The sequence below is a fragment of the Prinia subflava genome, chromosome Z, assembly GCF_021018805.1.
Source record: "Prinia subflava isolate CZ2003 ecotype Zambia chromosome Z, Cam_Psub_1.2, whole genome shotgun sequence".
In the NCBI taxonomy this organism is placed as follows: Eukaryota; Metazoa; Chordata; class Aves; order Passeriformes; family Cisticolidae; genus Prinia; species Prinia subflava.
Window position 1 is genome coordinate 14,359,173 of NC_086283.1, and position 23,891 is coordinate 14,383,063.

General features: G+C 44.5%; 2 protein-coding genes across 2 annotated transcripts in view; one reads left to right on the forward strand and one right to left on the reverse strand.

Moving 5' to 3' along the window:
• The window catches only part of POLR2B (RNA polymerase II subunit B), a 16,660-nt gene extending 1,732 nt beyond the window's left edge, over nt 1-14,928 (reverse strand). The window contains exons 1-23 of the mRNA XM_063421550.1: nt 14,778-14,928; nt 14,491-14,563; nt 13,501-13,651; nt 11,902-12,014; nt 11,427-11,646; nt 10,406-10,564; nt 9,208-9,372; nt 8,514-8,710; nt 7,692-7,811; nt 7,137-7,323; nt 6,300-6,443; nt 5,914-6,053; nt 5,698-5,809; nt 5,094-5,248; nt 4,652-4,850; nt 4,369-4,537; nt 3,802-3,898; nt 2,657-2,751; nt 2,142-2,392; nt 1,973-2,062; nt 1,594-1,701; nt 1,009-1,122; nt 763-923 (exon numbers count right to left, since the gene is read on the reverse strand). Of these exons, the coding sequence (XP_063277620.1) occupies nt 763-923; nt 1,009-1,122; nt 1,594-1,701; nt 1,973-2,062; nt 2,142-2,392; nt 2,657-2,751; nt 3,802-3,898; nt 4,369-4,537; nt 4,652-4,850; nt 5,094-5,248; nt 5,698-5,809; nt 5,914-6,053; nt 6,300-6,443; nt 7,137-7,323; nt 7,692-7,811; nt 8,514-8,710; nt 9,208-9,372; nt 10,406-10,564; nt 11,427-11,646; nt 11,902-12,014; nt 13,501-13,651; nt 14,491-14,563; nt 14,778-14,796 (3,239 nt within the window). The 5' untranslated portion in view covers nt 14,797-14,928. The remainder of the gene's footprint in view (nt 1-762; nt 924-1,008; nt 1,123-1,593; nt 1,702-1,972; nt 2,063-2,141; nt 2,393-2,656; nt 2,752-3,801; nt 3,899-4,368; nt 4,538-4,651; nt 4,851-5,093; nt 5,249-5,697; nt 5,810-5,913; nt 6,054-6,299; nt 6,444-7,136; nt 7,324-7,691; nt 7,812-8,513; nt 8,711-9,207; nt 9,373-10,405; nt 10,565-11,426; nt 11,647-11,901; nt 12,015-13,500; nt 13,652-14,490; nt 14,564-14,777) is intronic.
• Nucleotides 14,843-23,375, forward strand: NOA1 (nitric oxide associated 1). Its single transcript, XM_063421560.1, has 7 exons — nt 14,843-15,936; nt 16,964-17,128; nt 17,830-18,023; nt 19,205-19,336; nt 20,849-20,965; nt 21,775-21,892; nt 22,456-23,375. Exons 1-7 carry the CDS (start codon nt 14,958-14,960, stop codon nt 22,659-22,661), a joined length of 1,911 nt encoding a protein of 636 aa, XP_063277630.1. The 5' UTR covers nt 14,843-14,957; the 3' UTR covers nt 22,662-23,375.
• The last annotated feature ends 516 nt before the right edge of the window (nt 23,376-23,891 follow it).

Below are 23,891 nucleotides of genomic sequence, written 5' to 3' on the forward strand. Positions count from 1 at the left end.
CAATTACTATCACAGACAAGCATGGGGAAATTGAGTTCATCACCCATTAGAAATGGAGTAGGATGATGAGAAACAGAGACAAAACTAAACAGTTCACCTCCCCAACCTTCTTCCCAGGTTTACTTCAGTCCTTCATTCCCTACTCCTTCCTCCCCTCCCTGTGATGACTGGGAGAATAGGGATTGCAGTCAGTGCATCACAGCTCCTCTTGGCTGCTCCTTTCTCCTCACGATTTTTTCCTGCTCCAGCATGTGGCCCCTTCTGTGGGACAGTCATTCACAAACTGTTCCAGCATGGCCCCTTCCCATGGGGTACAATGCTTCAGGAACAGATTGCAGCAGCAGGCGTCCCCCACAGATCATACCTCCTACTAGCAGCCTGCTCCAGCGTGGGCTTTCCACAGGCTGCACGGCAGTTCCTGCACAGCATTTTTTACCCTTTCTCAAATACATTCTCACAGAGGTGCCACCAGCACCACTGCTGGGCTCAGCTCTGGCCAGCACTGGGGCTGCCAGGGCCAGTTCTAAGTGGCTGTGTCCAGCACAGGGCAAGCCTTGGTCCCTTCTCAGAGAGGCCACCCCAGCAGTACCTCCTGCTACAGAAACCTTGGCACCTGCACCCAATACATGATCTTAAGCCAAACACACAGAAAAATTGGTGGTTATTTAAGGTGAGGTAATTAACCTGCAAAACTGAAGCAACTACTTGTTCAGGGCTAAAAACTGGAGAGAACATCATACAGAAACTAACAGGGATGCTTACCGAGATCTGCCTTCCATGGGCTGTCTGTTAAGGATCTGGATTGGCCCTCGTGCACGAGAATGGATTTTGTCATCCACCATGTGCTTCAAGCGCTGGTAATAGGTAGGACCAATGAAGATCTGGGATGTGATTTTCCGACCAGTGAAGCCATTGTAGAGGACCTGAAGAAGTCAGTGCAATAGTGAGCCTTACTACCCCTCAAATGTACTTTTAAAAAATTACAGTGAATTGATACTTTGGTTATACCTCATTTCCTCTTAGATGATAGCCATAATCTGATAAGAGGTTGGAAATCTTTTGCACATTGACAGCATCATTAAAAGGTGTAGCATCACCAATTTCTCCCTTGTTTGCAGACACCTACAGAGAAGAGATTTGGAAAAGTTTGTCAGGTTTCTGAAGGACTGGTTAGACCATATTTAGCTGTTTCAGCTGTAACTCTTCATACTGGAATTTGAGATTCCGTGCCAATGGTAGTACCTTATCCTGCTGTGTTTATCTGCTGCATATTTTAAAAAATACACACTATAAACAATTTTGCTACTTCTTTTTCTAGGTCAGGGAAAATGTCTGGAACAAAAGCTACAGATGAGAAAGCACACTGTAGGTAGGCCTGACCTTCTGGATAAAATTTACAGGCCTGTACATTTTCCCTAAGAAACATCCTTTTGCTATCAAGTAACTGGAGAACAATCATTTTTAAGTGAATTAACACCTACTAGATAGTGTTTATCTTTACCAAAGGAAAAAAAAAAGGCTCAAAGCAAACAATAATCCCCACAAATTTTAATTCATATTGCTCAGACATGAGGTATAGCAGACTGTTCTTACCTTGCCCTGAAGACACTCAATCAAGTGACCAATGGTCATGCGGGAAGGGATGGCATGAGGGTTGATAATGATATCAGGTGTGATGCCTTCACATGTGAAGGGCATATCCTAGAAGAGGGAAACATACAGTCAATTCTTCTCAGAACATCGTATTTAGGAAAAGTATGTGCCTGGATACAAATTAAGTCTTTTAAAGACTTTAAAAAGCTTTGAAATATGTAAGAGGCAGCTGTGTCCCCTTCTAAAAAGATATATAGCTACATTTAAGTCAACCTTGCACCTGAGCAGATAGTCCATACACAATTCACTTATGACAGTTCCAATGCTAGGATTTTATCAGATAAAATCTTCAGAAGAACAGAAAAAAATAAATTACTACCTCTTGCCTGTACTGGATACCACAGGTTCCTTTCTGACCATGTCTGCTAGCGAATTTATCTCCAATTTGTGGAATTCTTACAGAACGTACCTGTAAGCCACAGGAAAACATGCAATTGGTAACTTAAATACAGACAAAATATTATTAAAGCAGAAACGTCAGTGCTCACCCTAATCTTGCAGAATTTGTATCCTTCCTGGTTCAGGGTTACCATGACCTGATCCACAATCCCAGTCTCACTGGTCCGCAGGAAGGTGCTGCAGTCCCTCTTGGTGAAGCGTCTGTTGGTGCTTTCCAGCTCATCTTCATTTTCTGGCAGTGTGACCGTTTTGCCAATGATGACATCATCCCCAGACACACGAACCCCAGGGGCTATCAAACCATCATCATCAAGTTTATCATAGATGGCATGTCTCATACCTTGGTGAGGGGGGGAAAAAAACGTAGACCTAAATTTTTCAACATACTGACTCTTGATGTTCTGCAGTAATTCAACAAGTCTGCTTTCAACTTCAGACAAGTGCTAAAATATCTAATGCAAATATCTCAACTGATACAGTAATTTCTATAAAATACAGAAACATCTGTATTAATATATCCCAAAATGAAGACCAAATCAGTTCAACATTTTGCTCACAAAACCTTAATTTAAAAACTGCGTCTTCGTACACTCCTTTATCTTACCTTGGCAAGTTTCACGTGTAGGCTTTTCAAAAACTTCCTCTTGGTCATACCCTTTCTTAGACTCCTGCTCTTTGTATGAGCGATAGAACACAGACCTGAAAGGAAGTTATAAAGTCTTCTCCAGTGAGACCAGCATCATTTTCATAATCTGTACATCTCATTTTCACATATTATGGCTACTGTTACTAATAACAACCAAATCCAAATAATGAGCACATGCTGCACAACCTTTCCTCTGATTTCCTGTTAATCTGACCTTCACTGAGGAGGGGAAAACAAAAAAAACAACCCTCCAAACTAAAGTTTCAGAGGGCATTATGATGGTCACTTTGCAGATACTGCCAAAGTACCCAAGATAACATGCTAATTTTTGATGAACTTCAAAGACATTTGTACTGCTTGACACCTCAGAAGTAGTTATTATTCCTAATGATTATTCACATCTTCAGCATATCATTCTCATATTACTTTCCTCCTTATGCACGCAATTTTGCAAACTTTTTTAGGCTTCTACTGCTACCTTGCAGTGCCACACTCAGTACAATGGAGCTGCAGTGAAAAACTTTCAATTTAGGTTAAGGTTCTTTCTGGTGCTTTAAGGGTTTTGGTTTGCTGCCTCAATTGCCAGCACACCAAAGTACTTTCAGATACTGTAATACATGAAGTCACATCAGGCACCAGCTGTGCCAACAGCAGTTCCTTCTAAGGAGAGGAACATTCCAATCCTAACTGGTAGCAACTGTCTCAATAATAAAGACAACACTATGCTAAAATACTGCAACATTGTTCTGGTAACTGGCAAGACTTATGTGAAAATACACCAGGGAAGAGTTCAAATGTTTTTTCATTAAACTGTGATACAAAGGGCCCTAAACAGAATAAAGATCAAAATGAAAGATCAAGAAAACAAAGTGGGCAGACAGGTTTCATGGTGTTTTGCTAAGATACACATTCACTATTTTCACTGTGTTGCTCCCTCCACCCTCATTAAAAAAAAAAATTAAAAAGCTTCTCAAATTGGAGGGATTTGGAGAATGGTATCTTCCAGCATAATAAGAACTTTTCTTGAGCCTCTGGACAATTCAGAATAGCTTTTTTTTTTTTTACTTTTTTTCCAAGCAGTTAAAAAATTTATGAAGTCTTACCTGAAAAAGCCTCTGTCAACAGCAGAACGGTTCATAATGACAGAGTCTTCCTGGTTATAGCCTGTGTATGATGCGATGGCTACAATCGAGTTGATACCTACAATATGCAGAGAAAATCTTTTGAAAGAATGCACACATGCCCAGACAGACACTGCTTTAAATCAAAAGTAGTACTCTCTACAGCAAAGATGTTCTACCCTTTCTCAGATAAAATCTCTACATCCCACACACAGAAACATGCAGTATCAGCAAACACAAGCTTGGGTAGAAAAGAGAGTGAAGAGTGACCCCTTGTGAAAAACCTATCAAACATCAATACAGCAAAAGCATTTTTTCAGTTCGATTTTAGCAGGGTTTTTTGGGTGAAGTAGTTTCAGCTGCAACACTACCAACAAATTTTTTGTAGTCTAGCTGTCCAACTACAAGCTAAGACTTTACCTATACTTATGTCTTAAACTGCACACATTCGCTAAATATTCAGGTACTCTCCGCACACCATTTGTGACGTGTTTGAAACAAAACAGAAAAGAAGCATTTTTGTTCCATGGACATGAACGGACAACGCACCTGCTGGTAGCTCTCTGAACCTCAAGTACTCCATGGAGCGTGTTGTTACCAGGGGCTTCTGGGGATAATACAACACATGTGCCAGCGTATCCATACGGACATGGAAGTTGGTAATGTAGACTCCCATAGCCTGCTTACCCATAGCAGACTGGTATGTGTTCCTGGGGGACTAGACAGACAAAGGGAAGACCAATAGTTATGTACACAAAGCTCTTTACACACACACACCCCTGTGGGTTTTCTATCTGCTTTAAAAGCAGCATGCCAGCAGAAGTACACTGACCTGGTTGTGATCAGGGAAAGGGATAATAGAGGCACACACTCCCAGGATCATGGATGGGTGAATCTCACAGTGCGTGTATGTTGAACAATATGCCACACCTTTCTCTTGCAAGTCATCTGGAGTCATTGCCAGCATCACAGTCTCTTCTTCCAGGGTGTCAATGTACTCTACTACACCACTGGCCACCAGATCCTGCCAACTGAACACACAACTCACTTAACACCTAAAATGGGTCTCTTCAGCAGTGACAAGGACAAGGAATTCCGTGGCTTATTATTACCACTGCCTCACTGTGATTAAAAAAACTGATTAAACTACCAGGCAGAGAAAGCATCTTTGTGCTCAACAAAGCTTTAAACATTCCTCTCTCCAACCTGAGGGAACATGCAGCTTCCAAGATGGAAAATGACACCTTCAGTTGAATTTCAGGAACGTCTCTCACCTGTAATTGTTATACTCTCGTTCCTTCAGTTGGTCAATGTGCCTTTTCTTCAGCAGCAACTTCTGCTTCTCCACAATTAAAAGGGGCCGACAAATTCTGCCTGCATCAGTGTAGATGCGGATTTCTCGCTCACGAATATCTCGAATCATCGAGACCTGGGCAAGACAGCAGCATCCCATGAGTACAAAGTCTCAGCTTGGAATCAGAACCACAGAGCACAAAACAGGATAACCAAAGTCTCTAAAGCAAAGACTTTCCAGGCACTATCAGAAGAACAGAACAAAGACTAACACTCCTACAAACAGAAGCGTTTCAGAAAATTATTTTCAACTGTTTTGTCTTTCAACTGGATCCTCTTTAAAAACAAACATTCCTCCCTAAAAAACCAACCCTACAACCAAGCAACAAACCATATACATAATCAAACATGTAATAAAAAAAATCAAATGCACCAAATACAAAAACCTCCCCATATAAACCCAACATAAAGTATATTCAGAAAGAGACTTGCAAATAATGCTACTTGAAACTTGCAAAGTTGTATCAAGGCATTATCTTGTCTTGTCTAAAAGGACACACAAACTCTACATGTAAAGATTTATACCTCTGACACAATGATGTCCATCTGACGACGAAGCTTCCTTAGAGTATTCATCAGCTGCTCTGGATCTTTGTGTATTCCTACCCAGCAGCCATTAACAAATATCTTGGTAGCACTAGAAAGGGGAAACACAAACAAATAATAATTAAAAAAACACCCCACCCCACCAAATAACCCTAAACCCTTGAAGTCTTTTTAAAGAGTTTTATTTGCACATACTCAGCTATTGCTGCTGGAGATATTTCTTCCAGGTTTTCCATGCTCCACTCTTCCAAGAATTCCAGAATTGGGGATGGCTGAGACCCCACAGAAATGTAAGCCATCAGGGCTAAGTTCTTCACAAGTCCTACTGCATGACCCTAACAGAAACACAAAGTTAACTTGCATTTTCAAATCAAGAGGTTCCCCCAAGAAGTTTCAAGAATTTCAACTTAACTCCTCAAGTAAGCGCATACAAAACATGCTTTCAACCACCAAGTTAGCTATAAAGCTAAATATTTGCATCAGCATTATCAAAAAAAAAAGTGCAAGGGATCATCGCAAGCCGTGGCTACAAAATGACCATGAGGAAAAGGCAATTAGTACACAAATCCTGCTTTCATTACCTCAGGGGTCTCAGCAGGGCAAACCATTCCCCACAGGGTGTTGTGCAGCTGCCGGGGCTTGGCCAGTTTTCCATCTCTCCCAATCGGAGAATTCAGGCGTCTCAGGTGGGAAAGTGTGGATGCAAAAGTCAGGCGGTTCAACACCTGCATGAAGGAAGGAGTTCAGTCAGCCAAAGAAGTGTGCTGCTGACAGGCATCACGACACACTAGCACAAAGGATCAACACTCTCTAGAAATGGTGTGCTTAAAAAGAACTAAAACAGCTCAGATTTTTGTTAGCTACACTTTTCACTTCACCTCCACTAATCTCACACTACCCCTAGAATCTCAGGCTCCTAACCAGTGCTGTAGTGGCAGAAGTTTCCAGAGCATGCTTATACCACAGCAAGATCGTGGGCTGATAAAGTCAGTGCTCCTCATCGTTTGCCATAGAATACATAACTTTATAATACTACATATTATAAGGTATCACTCAAGTTTTTTAAACTGCTTGAGAAGCACAGGAAATAACTAATGGAAAGAAATCCATCCTCCTGGATGATCCCTTGGGACTAGGAATTTACACAAAAGTATATCATCTAACAAAAAAGTCTTCACAAGAGTTGCACCAACTGTTGAGCAGTGAATGCAACAGCCAAAGCTAACAATCGGTGACAAAATACCACACACCTATGAAGATCCAACTATTTGGATTTTCATCTGTTTCACCTAAGGAAATCTCCTTTTTAGAGTATTTCTGTTAACATACAACATGCATAGCTGCTAAGCAATGTTAAACTCTTCCTTGAGAACAGTTTTACCATAAGAACTGTACACCTGACAGAGCCCTTACTGTACCTGAGATACTCCTGCTCTGGCCTGATGAGCTTTCTTCTGGTCACCCCAGTTTCCAGTAGCCAACGAATATTTCAAACCGTCTGAAATAATTCTTGTTTTAATTGCCAACTCCAAGTTGAAATCTTTCCCTCTGTCAATGAACTTCTGTGCATATATTCTCACTTCCTTCAGCAAATTCTTGAACATTCTGTCAAAGAAAGACACCAAGAAATCTGATTAAACAGTGCTGTGCAATTCAGCCTACTCAGGGCTATTTGAAAAAAATGTCACTGGCCTCCTGAAAAGAAGCAATTTGTACGCAGAGTGAGGGGGCAGAGGGGAATAAAGCAAATGAAACTACTTGTGAACATGCACAAAATATGCTTCAAAACAAGTCAATGCTGGTCACCTACTGTTATAGGAAACTCAACCACTCAATGAAAAAGTCAATCAGATAGAAGCTGTGTTGCCCAAGACTGGCTCTCCAACAGAGCAACAGAACAGAGTTAGTCTGATTTAGAAACACAGAGTTGGCAATGCCTCCACCGTGAAAGAAAACGTGTGTGTTATAGTTACCCTCTGAACAGGAAAGCCAAGAGTGGCCCAGCAAGATCCAGTCTTTTGTTGCCGTAATGATCTCTGTCATCCAGCTCTCTTCTTCCCAGTGCTGCCAGCAACAGTCTATGAACCATGTACCTAAGCAAATAAGACAGTTTATGTTTTAAACTGACAGCAAACATTCACAACAAAGATTACATTACTTTCATAGGTAAGTCAGTGAACTCTTTCTAGATCTTTAGGATACCACTGTCCTAAAAGAAACCTCTTCAGCACATCCTTTGAGGTGGATGACCCATGGAAAGTTCAAGCTACGGGCAGAGAGAAGAAAATATTTATATCATGATGGTCATGCCTCCTCTGCTAAACATCTGTCCAGTAGTGTAATACAGGCTCTGTTTAGGTACATGCAATCAGGTTTAAAATCATAAGTCTCCTGATGCTACAATTCATCTGCAAACCAATAAGCAGTGACCAAGACAATCTGCTATTAGTTTTAGAGAGTGGTTTACATCACAGCTTATCAGTACTTCTCAGCATCTTAGTTATCAATTTCTAGATGTTATTCATGCAACTGGGTATCACAAAGTCATTTAGCACCACCATCATCATATTTAACTTAAGATCCAGTATGTATTTGAGGGTCATTTTGTTTTTCTTTTCCTAGTTTATCAAAATTTGCATTTTCTCAGCCTCAAAGACATACCAGTGCCCCATGGTTCACCCAGAAGTATACCCAGAGTATCCAGAACACTGAGGTTAAAATAAACTTCTATTCAAGGCATTCTTCCAATCACACACATGAGTAAAAAACATCCATTTGCAGCTGCTCTGACATACCCTAGAAAATAGGCCTTTTTGGTTTCACAGAAGTCACTGACACCAACATGTGGGAGCATTTCCTTCTGCAAGACTTCTTTGGCATACTTGATTCTCTTTTCTTTGGTGACACCTGGCTTGGCACCTCTTGAGCCAATGAAGTTTAGGGCAACATTTTGCTCCTGAATGACAAATGCTTCGTCCAGAGAAGGCTTGACCTAAGGCACAAAAATACAGCAAAATCCTGTAGCAACTGGTGCCTGTTGAGGCTGAAGGAAACTACACAGTAGTTTGTTAATGATTCTTTTAGGGTCTGCTAATTATTGATCCAGGTCTTTCTGGTGCTAGAAAACAGCAATGAAGCGTGCAGGAAGAACATAAAAAACAGTTTAAACTTCAGAAAATAGTTCTCATTCAAGTTCATTCTAGGTCTGATGCTGTTTCAGGTATAATCAAGATTTTACAACTAAACAACAGCAAGAGGAGATCCTAACTCTCTGAATACATATTAACTCTTAAAAATTTCCACTGTGCCCTGTCCCCTTAATGTACTCATTAGAATAGATTCAGGCAGAGAACTTGCCACATTTCTAATACAGAACCCACAATAATAATAAATAATTACAACTGGAAAATGAACAACGCTTCAAGTGATGACTACCTGCACCAACACACCACCAAACATGAGAACGGGAAATAATTTAACTTATAGTACCATTTCCATCATTTCAGGGTCTTCAAAATCATATATGATGTGCTCTAGAATGTCCCTGTCGGACACAAAGCCGAGTGCACGGAAGACAATGATGATGGGGACCTCTTGTTTGATATATGGCAGAGTTGCTACAATGCGCTGACCAATGGCACTCTTCTTTGCACCCTGCAAAGATGTGGGGAAGAAAGCACAGGTTAGACATAAATCATCCTGCCTTTCAGTAAAAGTCTCTCAAATCACCCTGCCTTTAAGTAAAAGTCTCTCTCTGGATTTGGATGACATAACACAAGCATATCTATTCAAGCAACCCAGGAAAACACAACTTCTCAGCAGGCTAACTAAGGAGATACTCTGAAACCTTACTCCAGCAATTATTTTTTATTTTAAAAACATTTCAGGCTTTAGAAGTCTGTTAAAACTCGTAAAGTTTTTGCTGATACAAAGGAATGTAAATACTACTCGTTCAACCCATATGAATCATTTCTCTCCCTTAGTGCCAGGAGCAATCCTATCCACCTTCAGTGTTCCCTCTGTCAGGCTTAAACTCAGCTTTTCTAACCCACTGTGCAAGTGATTATTCAAGTAGCTGCTTCCCTTCTCCAGAAGGAAATGCTGAGGGATGCAGAGAAAATAAGGAGTGCCCCAGACATCAGGGGTGAGAATACTTTAAAGCTTCTATTTAAGTTGCTCTTGGAAAATTTCGAAACATCAGTGCAATACTAAATGAGTACTGACACTACTGACACCTTTTGCTTTTGAAGCTACAATAGCACTTGTTTCCCCTCACAGATGGCACACTCAGATGTTAAATATTAATTAATATGTGGTCTACAAAATACATCTCACCACTAGCTTGGCCATCATTAGAATCCCTCCTCTATTTATTCTTCATGAAAAAAACAGGACAAGGACACAGCTTGTCTCAATTTTCTAAAAACTCATGTACAGTAATTTAAAAATTATATTTAGCCTTGCCCTAAAACCTACCACAAATTGAGTCTTCATTTCAATCCTCAAATTATTCATCATAGAGACAGGCATAACATATGACAAACAAATTTTCATTTACTTTTATCTTCTTTACAACTTAGCATCAGAAGAAATTTCTCCTCAAAAACCCAGAAGCAAATGACACAAAGAGATAGGACAGTAACAGAACTCCTAAATCAATTTCTGGGGCTATTACTGCTAGCCATACCTGTCCACCTCTGGCCAGCATGCTGACCCATATAGTACTCGTTGGTCGGGAGGAATTTTCCAGACAAGATCTACACTCTCCTGTGTATGCATATTTTGAATCTTTCTTTGCAAACACGTACACTGTGTTTGTAGCCATTTTCTCCTGAGCAATCAGAACCTGTGTTAGAAACAAGAGCAACAGTAAATAACTGACAAAAGAGAATACTGAAAGCAACACTCACACTGCTTCTGCTATTCCTTCAGGTGCCTTAACTTTTGGAGCACTGCACAGCATGAAGTCAACTGACCAAACTCTGTAATTTAAACATACAGATTTAAACAAAACATACAGCTAGTTAAGATGGAATAGTCAAAACAAGAGACTCAAGGAACACTGTTGTCTGTCATTACTTACCACACCTGCTGCCTGTGCCAAGACATTTCACACACTGATAAAGCATTTCACTGTCTGTTTTTCCAAGGCCAACGCACTACACAGGCAAATTTAAATGCCAGCTCAACAATCAATGCCAGATTTTCTTCCCCCAAGAAGAAATATAAAATTCTAATTATTTTGCTGTATTTTCCTGGGTTGTCAGTTAGAAAATAGTGTCAGTTTCACTGGTGAGGCACTAACAGGGTGTGGATATGTTTTTCTGAAGCTTTTCCCACAGCAAAGGAGGCAAGAACCTGTTCTTAAAAAATGCACCTATACAGTTGAAAACAAGCTGGAGGACCCTCCGAGTGAGGAAGTGCCTCATTTCAGAGTGCAAGCTGCTCTGCAATGCTGGAGAAGGAAATAAAAATATCTAGAGGACTTAACAGCAAACACATCACAGAACACAAAGAGTTCACAAAACTGAAGAAGGAAAGAACTGAAGACGGAAAATGTGCCTCAAGGAAGAGAATGTGGCTTGAGAAAATCCTAACAGATGACTAAATGCCCATCTTTCTCCAAGACCAGGAGCTCCCAGAGTATCTCTGGTACACTGGAATAAGAGTGTTTATGCTCCTGGCAAAATATATGGTATATCCCTTACCTTCTCAGATCCATTAATGATGAAGTAGCCACCAGGATCAAGTGGGCACTCATTCAGCTCACAAAGATCACGGTCAGTTAAGCCATTCAGCAAACAGTACGTGGAACGCAACATGATAGGAATTTTTCCTATAAAGGTTTTCTGATGCTGGGTCTGCAATTGGTCCTCCCCTTCTTTAATAACTGTTTTAGTTATATCCACATACAAGGGAGCAGAATACCTGCAAAATAAACACACCACTGTGTTATCTGTCAGTTACTACCTTCCTGTACAACCCGGAGTAACAAAGGCAGTTATTCAAGCACTCACTGGTGTATTAAGCATTATTACCAAACCATTAAGAACTAGACATGGAAGTTTAAACAAACCAGTAATTATTACATTTTCAAGGCACTACCATATTGTAAAAGGCTATGAATTAGTAAGGCAGAGGCAGTTCTTTCTTGTGTTTATCCACCACAGAGGTGGCTCTTACGTAAGGTTTCTCAGTCTGGCTTCATTTGGCATCATAGGTGAGGGTGCTCCATCTCTTTCCCAATGTGTCGGTTTGGAGAGATAGATTTGTTCAAACTTCAACAGATACCGGGGCTGGAAAACAAGAATATATTTACTTGTAATGGAAGAAACATCTCTCCTACTAGCAACCAGAACTGTTACTGCAGAAGAACAGCCACAATAAATGAAAACACAGCAAGCTGGGTAGCAGCAGCTCCTAGGAAGTTTCTACAGAACAAATATACGAAGTAAGACATGCATTTTTGGAAACATCCTGATTTTAAAACATACAAAAACTTCCTACAACAGGAGGTGGCAAACTCTTGTTGGCAAATGGTCTGTAGGTCAAAAGTATCTCAATCCTTACATGAAGAAATACCTTTTCCTGGATTTGCAGCAACAGCCACATATAGTACCATTTCCCAAATTCTCATGAAACAATCTTAAGGAGAATATGTTTACCATCACTCTTTGAGCATGGTTGCTAAACCCTCTCATGTGCTCTAAACTGTCTTCAAAATTTAAGACTGAGAAGCAGAGGGAGACAGAAACAAAAAAATCAAGTTTATCCCAATACACACAGTTTCCTTGAATTAGTCCAGCACCTTTAAATGTGGTGAGAGATTGCCTGCAACTGACTCTGAAGGAAAAAGCAAGTTTTCCTTTTCTCATCTCTAAACCTATTCCTAAAAGCTTGCATTTAATAAATGAGAATGAAACACTAACCTCTGTGATTTAAGACAGTAAAATACTAGCTTTTGGGCATAAAGAAGCCCAGCACAAGCCATGCTTGTGATCTGAACCATGACCAGGCACAGCACAAACAGTTCTGCAACTGCAGAACTGCACAAGTAGAGAATTTTTGCCATAATGCACACAGAATAACAGAGCAAATATTAAGAATTAGTGAGCTAAACGTTTATGGACTGTTTGCCTAGCAAAGAAACCACAAGACATCTCAGTTATTCTCTACAGGATAGCTGTTTGCTTGCAAAAACTGCAAACACACAAGAAAACCGTGTAACAAATTCAATGCCCTAGTGTCCTAAAGTTCCTTTATATCTCCAGAAGGAAGCATCAAGGTAGTGACTGACACCAAGGCAATGGCTCATCATCATTTGCACTTATGGAACGGAGATCAGACTACACAAGGGACACAGGTGAAAGCACCAGAGCCACTACAGAGGGTGCACACTCATTGTGGAGGAGCCATCACGGCACACAGACTCAAGACAATCGCTCCTCTTCGGAACATGGTGCCAACGGAAGAAGATGAACCCGGACCTACCTTAAGCCTAACCTGAGTCAAAGCTGAGAGAGGTTTTCAGCCATAAACCTATCTTGCCATGGTAAAGCTGCTGAAGAATCAAAATCCCACCAAAGCACAGCTTGCTACCTGACCTGCTCTACAAATCTCTGTCCGTGAAGTTTTGCAGAGGAAATGACAACACGAGCTGCAGCAGCCACTTGTTCTTGGTCACTTCCCAATTCAAACAGCAGGACAGGAGTTGAATAAAACTCATGTAAAATGACTTCGAATTGTAAAAATATATAATCTCTCCCAATGTTCTCCACTTACTGGCTCTTCCACTTCTCCTGAGGCATGCTGGGCTTCAGCTTGTAAATCAATTGGTGGAGCATCTTCAACAATTCTCTGCACAGACATCTGAATAAACTCATCAAAGGAATCCAACTGTTGCCTGACTAAACCCTTTTCATCAAAATAGGAACTAAAAAGAAAAAAAAAAGAGCAGGTTAATAAATCTTAATTTAATTCATGTAGTTCACACATCCACCAACTTAGAATATATTTATTAACTCCAAAAGCCATGAAATATAGTTCAGAATCAAACACATTCACTTAACCCAAGGCATGAGTTTCAAACAGAGATGCTCCTCACAAATGTTTAACAATTCCCTCCCTGCCTGAAGACACAGACACTTTGGAGTGACAGACTTGCTGCCACCTCTTGACTAAGCCACAACTGCATGCACAGTCAGTGCCTTAAACTTCCCTTAAATTGGAGGAAAAATGTGATGAGAAACCTCATTGAAAGCAGCTTCAGCTCAAGTTTTCAGTAACACCTGTAAATTACTTTGCTTTTACTAATTTTCCAAGCTGCAATAAACAAGAAGCATGCCACCACGTCCAAGTAACAATACTCTTAGCTTGGATCCCCTCTGTTCCAGCCACACAGGTCCTGGACACTCATGTATTACTAGAAAAAAACACCACTACCAAAATGGCGACAATATCCAAGTACTGACTTCCTAATGCCAGCATCAGCTGTGAGATTAGTGGGCTAAAACATGTGCTTGACATGCAACGAAAACCACTTCTTTCTTCACTAAAAAAAGTGTGTGCTGGGGGTCAGCAGAGCTTCTTAATCCCTGCCGACAAGCCTTTGTTTGTACTAAAAGCCCTCCTTCTTTGAACGTGCTGCAACACACATTAGCATAACCAAGCTGCAGCTCCCAGACGTGTTCCCGGGAGCAAGCTGGATGTCACCTGCAAGACCGAGAGCAGATGTGCTGGGAGGGATAGGGACAGCGAGTTTCAGCAGGTCACCTAATAACAATCCAGCAGGCTTCTTGCCACAGGTCGGGGGTGATTTCATCATCGTCTTCATCATATTGCATATCTGTGGTGAAGCACAAGGTGTGAGTTAGGCTCCGACCACCGCGGTGTGGCCCCCTAGCCTGGCTCAAGGACCCTCCGGCTCCCGCGGGAGATCCCACCGCATGCCCCCCATCTCCCGGCTCCAGCGGGCCCCGGCGCGCCCAGCGCCACCCCTGGTCCCCTGGCCGGAACGGGCGGAAGGAAAAGGCGGGGGGAAAGAAAGGCAAACCCCTCACCTTCGTCCGCGTCGTACATGGTGGCGGCGGAGGGGCCGCGGGCGGCGGCGGCCGAGCGAGGGGCGAGAGGGAGCGCGGGAGCGCGGGGAGCGCGCGGAGAGCAGGGAGCGGGACGGCGCCTGCGCCAGCCGTGACGTCAGCTCGCGTCTCCCGCGATGCGCCCGCGCGCCCCGTGACGCGATGCGCGCGCGCCCCGCGGCGCGGCGGCGCGGTCCGTGCGGCCCCGCCATGCTCCGCCTGGGCAGCGCGCTGCTGGCCCGCCTGGCCCGGCCCCGCACCCCGCTGCGGCGCTGCGGGGCGGCGGCGGCCGGGGGCGAGGAGCAGGAGCGCTTCGTCTTCCTCGAGTACGAGCCGGACCCGGCTGAGAGGGCGGCGGCGGCGGCTCTACGCCGGGAGCGGGAGCTGAGGCCGCGGCGGGAGCGGCGGGCGCGGGGCGCAGCGGCGACAGTGCCGAGCCTGGCCGACCCGTCCGTGCCGCCGAGCGGCGTGAGCTGCTCGGGCTGCGGGGCCGAGATGCAGTGCGGGGACAGCGGCGCGCCGGGCTTCGTGCCGGCCGACAAGTACCGCAGCCTGCTGTCGGAGGGCCCCGCGGGGCTGCGCGGCGCCGTGTGCCAGCGGTGCTGGGCGCTGGCGCACCACGGGAGCGCCCTGCGGCTGCGGCTGCCGCCCGACGAGCACCGCCGCGTGGTGAGCGCGGCCCTGCGCCGCCCGCCGCGCCACGGCCGCGGGCCGCTGCTGCTCTACGTGCTCGACGTGATGGAGCTGCCCGACCCCGTGCTGCCGCAGCTGCCGGCGCTGCTGGGCCCCGACGTGCCCGCCGCGGGCGTGCTGGTGGTGGGCAACAAGGTGGACCTGCTGCCCGCGGACTGCCGCGGGCACCTGGGCCGGCTGCGGCAGCGGGTGGCGGCGGCCTGCGCCCTAGCCGGGCTGCGGGGAGGCGCGCTGGTGGACATCCGCCTGGTGAGCGCCAAGACCGGCTACGGCATAGAGGGGCTGGTCAGCCGGCTGCAGCGCTCCTGGAAGTGCGCCGGCGATGTCTACCTGCTGGGCGCCACCAACTCCGGCAAGTCCACGCTCTTCAATGCCCTGCTGCGCTCCGACTACTGCAAGTCCCGCGCCCCCAACATCATCGACAGGGCCACCGTGTCCCCGTGGCCAGGTCAGGGCACCGCGCGGCCCTTTGGAGCACGGGTAATGGGGGATGTGGGGTGCACAGAAAACAGTGAGCTGTGGGCCTCTGGGTGGCTATCGGCTCCCCCTGCAGCAGGAGAACCTGTCACCAAAGGGCTACCTGCCACCCTGAACACCTCCGTGGTGGGCAGCAAGCTCCAGAGGTGTGCTGTGCTTCAAATTGTCGCTTGCGAGGAGTGGCTGGAGTGTTTAACCCAGAGAAAAGGAGGTTTGGGAGACCTTATCACTCTCTGCATCTATCCAAAAGAAGTTGTAGCCAGGTGGGAGAGTCAGTCGCTCCTCTGAGGCAGCCAGTGACAGAAGGAGTCATAGCCTTAAGATGCACCAGGGCAGCTTTAGGTTGGACGTTAGCAGGAATTTCTTCTCCAAAAGGGTGGCTGGACGTTGGAATGGATTGCCTGGGGAGATGATGGAGTCGCTGTGCCATGGTCTAGTCAATGTGGTGATGATCTCAGAGGTTGTTTCCAACCTAATTGATTCTGTGATTCCTCAAGGCACCAGGAGTGGGATGCATGTGCTGAGGGTGCTGTGCATCCTGTAGCGCTGAGAGGCTCGATAGACCAGTGTGGATCTGTGTGCACTCTGCCAGTTAGGATGGCAACTGATGCGCATGTCTTTGCCTATCCCTATCCATCGGAGGTGCCCTCCATTCTGGAGAGACTGGGAGGTGGAGTGGTGAGCACCTGTGGGCCAAACCAAGCTGTCTGGAGTTGAGACTAAGTACTGGGGTGTACTAAGTCAGCCTTGGCAACACTTGGCTTTGAGACCCTTTTATTCAAGGTATAGGTGAGAACAGGTCTTAAGCAGGTAGATGGCTTGTTTTTGCTTCCCCAAGTTGGGAGGCTGGTACTTTATGGGTACAGCTGTAGTTCCACCTCTGTGTTACTGGGTTTCACCAAAAGGTAGAAAAGCAGTTTTTTTGTAATCCTGTTTCTCAGAGCTGAAATGTATCAGGTAGTCAGAGACCCAAAAGTGCCTTCTGTTTGTTTTTCCAGGAACTACTCTGAACCTGTTGAAATTTCCAATTATTAACCCTACGTGTGACAGGATATTCCGAAGGCAGGAGAGGCTAAAAGAAGAGGCAAGAAAAACAGAAGATCAGCTAAGCAGGGAAGAAAAAAAGTACCTTAATCAACTTAAAAAGCAAGGCTACCTAGTGGGTGAGTAAAGATGTTAGCTTTCTGCCCCTAATGAAAACACTGTATTACACAAAGTTTATTTTGACCAATGTTTGCCCCAGATTAATGGGGGCAGGACTTCTATCCTCCTCCATAAGTACCATCATTAATACTTTCTGAATATCTGTCAGCTGCTGTAGTAGCAGAGGGTTCATCTGTGCGGTGCCTCTCCTGTCTGAATGAGGCTGGCAAAGTCTGATAGCTCAGTAGTTTGCAAGGGTGTCACAGTATGGGCCATCTCTTGTTCCCGAATAAAGAAACTAAGTTTAATTTCAAATAGTCACATTTGGGCTGCAGGCTACGGGGGTTGTACATCATTTCAGTATATTTTCAAAAGAGAGGGTTGTGAGAAGATAGCTCTGGTTTTCAGATAATTCTGTGTTTGGCAGTCTGAGGCACTGAAAAAGGAAGGCAGCCTTCTTTACCATAAATTGGAAATAAGAAAGTGTTTATGATCTGTTCCCTGCTGAGATTTTGGGGCATGAGAGTGCTAAGCAACAGTTATAGAAGGGATTTTTTATCATTTTGTCTTTTGAACACACAAATTTCTAACCACATGGTGTCTTTATCACCTTTATATTAGTGATGTGCATCTCTTTTAAGCTGTGAAACAGGCAGATGTTTGATTGAAGGAAAGCAAGTTAATAAGTAAATTACCAGGAAAACCTTTAATTTTAATCCAGGAAGAGTTGGAAGAACATTTCAACAGCAGAAGTCTAGCGAGATTGACTTTGACCCTGACATGCTCTCCTACAGCATGGATGAAGATCCTAGAGATTCCCCTAAGAAGCATGAGGAAAGGGAGGAGTTCACTCACAACGAAGTGAAGGATGCTCGGTGGTGTTTTGACACTCCAGGAATTGTAAAGGAAGACTGTGTAGGTACTCTGTGGTGCTGTGTTTCAGAGTGACAGGGTTTGGGAGAACTGTTCTGCCTTAACTGTGCCTTTGGGAGGGTGTTTCTGCTGTAGTCCTGGCATTAGGATTCTCTTAGTTTGGGAATTGTATTAAGATAAGGTTTGTATTTACTTGACAGGGGTTCATTTGGTTATGCTGTTGCATTTCGGAGTAGTGCAATACTGCCAGCTTTGCAAATGAGCTGCAGAACTGCATCACCAAGCTTCCACAACATCTGAACAAAGGGAAGTAAGCAAGAGTTCTCTCAGCAAGTTCACACCAGCACTACCCAATGAAGCTGGCACTTCCTTAGCTGTTCCAGCTTACAGAAAAAGGTGGAGCTTAGGAGGCAAACTAGAATTGTATGACTGAACTACATCTTATCCCAAAGCTAGGAGGATCTATGTGTTGCTGCTACTGGCTCCAGTACATCAGGCCTGTGTCAGTAGAGCAATGACCTACTGAAGCCAGTGCTGACAAAGTGCACCTGTCCAAAACAGGCATATTTTGATTTTGGTCTTTTTAATACCCATGCCGAGCTACATGTCATCTTTTGGGGAAGATTAAATAGTACAGGGAGACAGTAAGGTTCTGAAGAGAGTGAGTGTAAGGACTGCACTGAGACTTTACAGCTCAAGTCTAGGTGCTGCTTTCATGAGCACTAGAAGACTCCTGGTTGTCTAGTGATGTATTTGTCAGACCGTAACCTGCTTTACTGATCTGCTCTTAGGTCTCTGACAGCCAGTGTAAAGACTGGCATCAGTTTAGAGACCTGGCTTGATAACTTGAGACTGTGTGTGTTCTTCCCTTCTTCTGGAGTTGAATATGTGTGGAAAATACTTCCTGCATCCAGAAATAGTTGCTGCTGTTCCTGATCATCCTTGTGCTGTCCTTTGGAGATCTCTGTGCCAAGTTTCAGATCAAGTTTTGTTCCTGCAGTCAGTGTTCAATCTGAGTGAAGGACAAGCAGATTGTCTGAAAGATTTTGGCAGGGGAGATTTTTCCTGTTTCTTGCTTGCTGTGTGGACCAGAATTGAACTGTTGAGTCAGATGTTCTTGACATTGCTTTACTTGGTCTTTTTCCTTTATCAATATAATGCTAATCCTAACTTCATTGTTCCCGTTGAAATATCTGGAATGAGTTATGACAATTATTTTACAGGTTTTGAATCTCCTAACAGAGAAGGAAGTAAAGCTTGTTTTACCATCACATGCCATTATTCCACGAACCTTCATTCTCAAGCCAGGAATGGTCTTGTTTTTAGCAGCCTTGGGACGTATAGACTATGTAGAGGTAAGGGAAAAAGGGGTAGGGGTTTTGGGAGCAGCTGCTTCATCTCTGAGTGTAGTACCAGCCATAAAAGGCTTTCTGGATAGTTTTCCCAGACCCTTTCATTGCTGCTTTGGAGATGATGAGTCAGTTACTGAATCACTGTATGAAGCCAGAATGCCTTGGGATGAGTAGTTGAAAGGTTTGTTACTTGTTACCAGCATGCAATATTACATAGTGTATAATAGGACCTGCTTTTGAATGCTGGGAAACATCTTCAGCTTAATGTGTTTCCCATGACATACAAACAGGCATGAGGGAGGCAGGAGAATGTCAGAATTAACTGGGAAAATAGGTGGGTTTCCTCATTTTCTGTGTTTTGTGAAAGCTGTCTGCTAAGAGAGAAAATCATAGACGTTTTTCTTTTGCGGCAGACCTCTGAAAACTTGTCCGAGGAAGCAGTTAATTGCATGTACATTTTAGTTTCTGTAAAAAATATTTTTCAAGCGTGCTAAGTGTCCCCTTTGCCAATAATTTCTTTAATTTATTAAAAATCCCATGCCATACACCTTTACTGAGCTGTGTGGAGTTGACCTCCCATGATGCTTCCTCTATAAGAAGCATCGGTTTCTTTCATAAAGACATTAGACATTATCGTAGGTCTTAGATCATTTTCTCAGTAGGTTGCCCTCTTTCATAGGTGTGTATGGCTGTTCTTTTGTTTCAGTCTGCTCTCCACGATCACCGCAGAAATGTTGAATTGGTACTTTGCTAAGGACACTATTGACCTGCTGGAAGAAAAACAGAAATGTGGAGAGGGCAGGATTCTGTAAAGTAAAAAATGTACTTCTGTGACAGGAGCACACATCGATATATCAGTCTTGTGTATCTATATCCTGTTGAGATCTTGGAGGACAGTTGTGCTCAAATCATGACAGAAGCTCCTGCCCCATTAGACCTCTGAACTTGAAGGAATTCCTGCTCTTCTGGCTGTTAGCAGTGTTTGCAGAGGTCTCTCCCCCTCTGACCTTGTTTGCTCTTCCTGCAAATGTGATGAGAGTGCCTGCTGAAGTTGCTCCACTGGCTTTGCATAGCTTGAGAGCAGCTGGAACCAAGTACTGTTGAATGAGCACTGTGTGTGAGAAATGTAGAGTGATAGGAGAAGAAGCAGCAGACCAGATGTCCATCACCTCTTGTGCTGAGTAACCACACTGAGTCTGTTCTTGTGAATTAAATGGGAGCAAAGATCTCCCTTGGATGATTTACCTGAGCTGAGTAGCTGTGCTGGCAGTAAATGTGGCGTTGGGGGTGCTTTGAGGCAGGATGGTGAAGACATGGGTCTTCTCCTCATGAAACTCAAATCTCGGTTTTATATAAGCCCTGGCTGCTGTCATTGGCAGAGGCAAGCACCTCTCGGATGGGGCGGGCCATCAAGCAGGCAGGCGTTCAACACTCAGGAAAAAAATGGGGCAGTAGAGAGCCATTCAGGACTGCTTTCTGTTAGCATAATTATCATCCTTTTGGTATTTATTTCAGGGAGAAAAGCCTGCCTGGTTTTCTGTCTTGGCTTCTAACTTGTTGCCAGTCCATGTTACTACACTGAGTGATGCAGACACGGTCTATGAGAAGCACACAGCCCAAGAGTTCCTAAAGGTAAGGGGGCGTGCTGGGGGAGCTTGTGGCTGCAGAGGGACAGGACCCCTGTCTGGGGCACAACTGATAGGGAACATCCACAGGTATCAGGAGTTTGGGACTTGTGCAGTGGATGAGTGGAGATGCGCAGTGTGGAGCAGTCTTGCACAGACTGCATGGCTGAGGTGTGTTAAGAGAGAGCACTCAAGATGGTGTGTTTTCAGCAGAGTTTCTGTTTCTAGCATTCAGGCTGATAAAATTTGCAGTGATCTGCTTACTCATACTTGGCTTTTCTCAAACAACCTTAAAGTGCAGGCAGCAATGGGGATATTTTCCATGGCAAACCTACAGACTGGGGTTTCAGAACAGACTGCAGCTGAAAAATTTACTTTCCTTATTCTTTTCCTGCTGCATCTTCTGCACGTATCTTGATCTCTTGATGGTCTGACTTTTTCCTTGGTATGGCAATGTTCTGTGTGGCACTTGCAGACTGATGGGAGATGGGGTGAGCTGTCCCTGTCCTGGTATTTCCATTGCTGTGCATGTGGAGAACAAGTGCTGTCACTCATATCAAGACAGCTGGCCTGATCCACCAGCTGTGTCCTGCAGTGGGCACTCCATCTTTGCTCACTTCCCACAGAGTTCCTCTGGAGGTGATCCTGACTGTTCTGGCAAACCTGAAATAATTCCTGGAGTTCATTCAATCCAGCTCTTCATTGGCTCAGAGGTTTAACGTCTTTATTCTCCCTTGTGCCTTGCTTGCCAGTTTGAGGTAGGAGTGCTGAAGAATCTCTTGACTGTTAAATCATTTCCCTGTGTTTTAATCTTAGGTTCCCATGGGAGGGGAAGAAAGAATGAAAGAGTTCCCCCCCCTTGTCCCTCAGGATATTACATTGAAAGGAATTGGTACCACTGAGGCAGTTGCAGATATCAAGCTTTCTTCTGCAGGTAATTTAATAGTTCTTCACTAGTTTGCTTTGCAGGGTCTGCATCCTAGGAACATTGATGGGAAGAGGCCTCTAAAGGGGTGAAACTGTATTCCCTGCTCAGAGCAGGACTGTCAACAAGACAAAATCATAGCAGCCATGACTTTGTCTAGCTGAAGCGTGGCAGCCTTTAAGAATGGAAATTGACAGCCATGTTTGTACAGGATGGTAACGTTGGGATACTTTATGGTCTGGCTGCCATACAGGTTCTACAGCATCAGGAATGGCTGTGACACTGTCAGCTGTTCAGGTGAGAGGGAAAGGGCCATTGATTGGAAAACTTCATTCTTGTGTTTTTGGTGGCTGACACCATCCCTCTTAAATTTACCAGAAAAGATCTGTATCTGAGGAGAGTAACATGGCTTTAGGTGCTGCGTGTTGTTGGGAAAGGGCTGGATATGACCTTTGAGCTTGGTTTCTCAAGCAACCACACAAGGGTAGCTCAGATTTTTAGCCACCCTGGGAGGCAGTAGTTTGTCTAGGGACTTTTCTTCCTCACTGTCCCTTTTCTCTCTGGCTGTGCAGGCTGGGTGGCAGTGGCGGCTCACGCAGAAGAGGAATTGCTGCTCCGAGCCTACACTCCCAAGGGCACTGCGTTGGTGGTGCGGGAGCCTCCCCTTTTGCCTTACATCAGTACCATCAGAGGGGCCCGGATCCCAGGAACTCCTGCCTACAGGACCAAAAAGCCTCCTTCCTTTGTGGAAAACCTAAGAACTACAGGAAGCACATAGCGCTTCTCACCATCGAGCAAGGCAGAAGACAAAACAGCCCCTGAAGAACCCTGTGGCTTTATTGGTATTCAGAAAATGCTGGACTTACTTTGAAAAGGCCAGCAGACACATTTTGGAAAGCAGGCCTGCAGGGGAGCTCCACAAGTCCACATCTGATCCTGCTGCTGAACTGTAGCCATTTTGAATGACCTGAGGGGCTGGGACATTGCTGTGGGAGGGGAAACAGCTTCTCCCTGGGATCTGCATTGATGGGCAGATCTCTTTACCTGTTCCCTCTTGAAATACAGAGTGCAAACTCACCTGCCTGACTGCGTCTGACTTTGCTGCTCATAGAGCAGGTGATTTCTTGCAGGCATGCTTCCTCACGTCAGAAATTATCACCTTGTTCTTAAGGTGTTTCCATAGTTAAGGGGGTGGAGGGAGTTGGAAGGAGCAGGGAATGCTCCAGTGTGGGTATGGCCCTCCTAGTGGCTGATACTGATTTAACAACATCGACCAAATTCATGTCTTTTCTCTCCTCCAGCATCTGGAGCAGATTAAGGTGTGCAGTATCCTGCTTTTGGACACAGGAAAAGTTATTTAATGAAGTGCAGGTCTGCTCATGTGCCTGAAGAGGAAAGTTTTGCAATTCACCACTTTGATTTGGTTTCTGTAGCTTGGTTTTTGGTTAAAGGTTTTTGAAACCAAGATATAGAATAAAACTTTTCAAAGATGCTCTTTTGTTGATCTGGTTGACAAAGCACTTTTTGTGTGGGTATAAGCATCTTGCAAAACACATAAAAGCTCCAGTGCAATAATAAACATTCTCAGTCTGCCAAAGACAGGCAGACTGTGAGAGACACATGGCCAGCCAGTCTGCTGGAAAAGAGGCAAAGAAAGAGTATCTCCTAATCTCCTTACATTTCACTGATGTTTTCCTCAATCAGTACGTTGATCCCCAGAGGTGGCTTGGCTGTCCTTGGGTACTTGGTTATTGTCCTGAAGAAGCCTGAGTGATCAGCAGAAATCATTGGCTCAGTTAGTGTCCTCACCATTGTCCTGTGGTACGTATTGGCATTGCTTTAGGGAAACCTGTCCCTTTGCCCTGCTCTTTGATTTGCCCCATTTTCAGCCCAGACCCACCATATAGGTCCGTCAGCAGCCCCTGCTCAGGGCTGGTCTCATCCCGTATTTGAGGCTGCTGGGGCCTCCTGTGGAGCTACATTCCATGCTCTGCCAGCTCCTTCACCT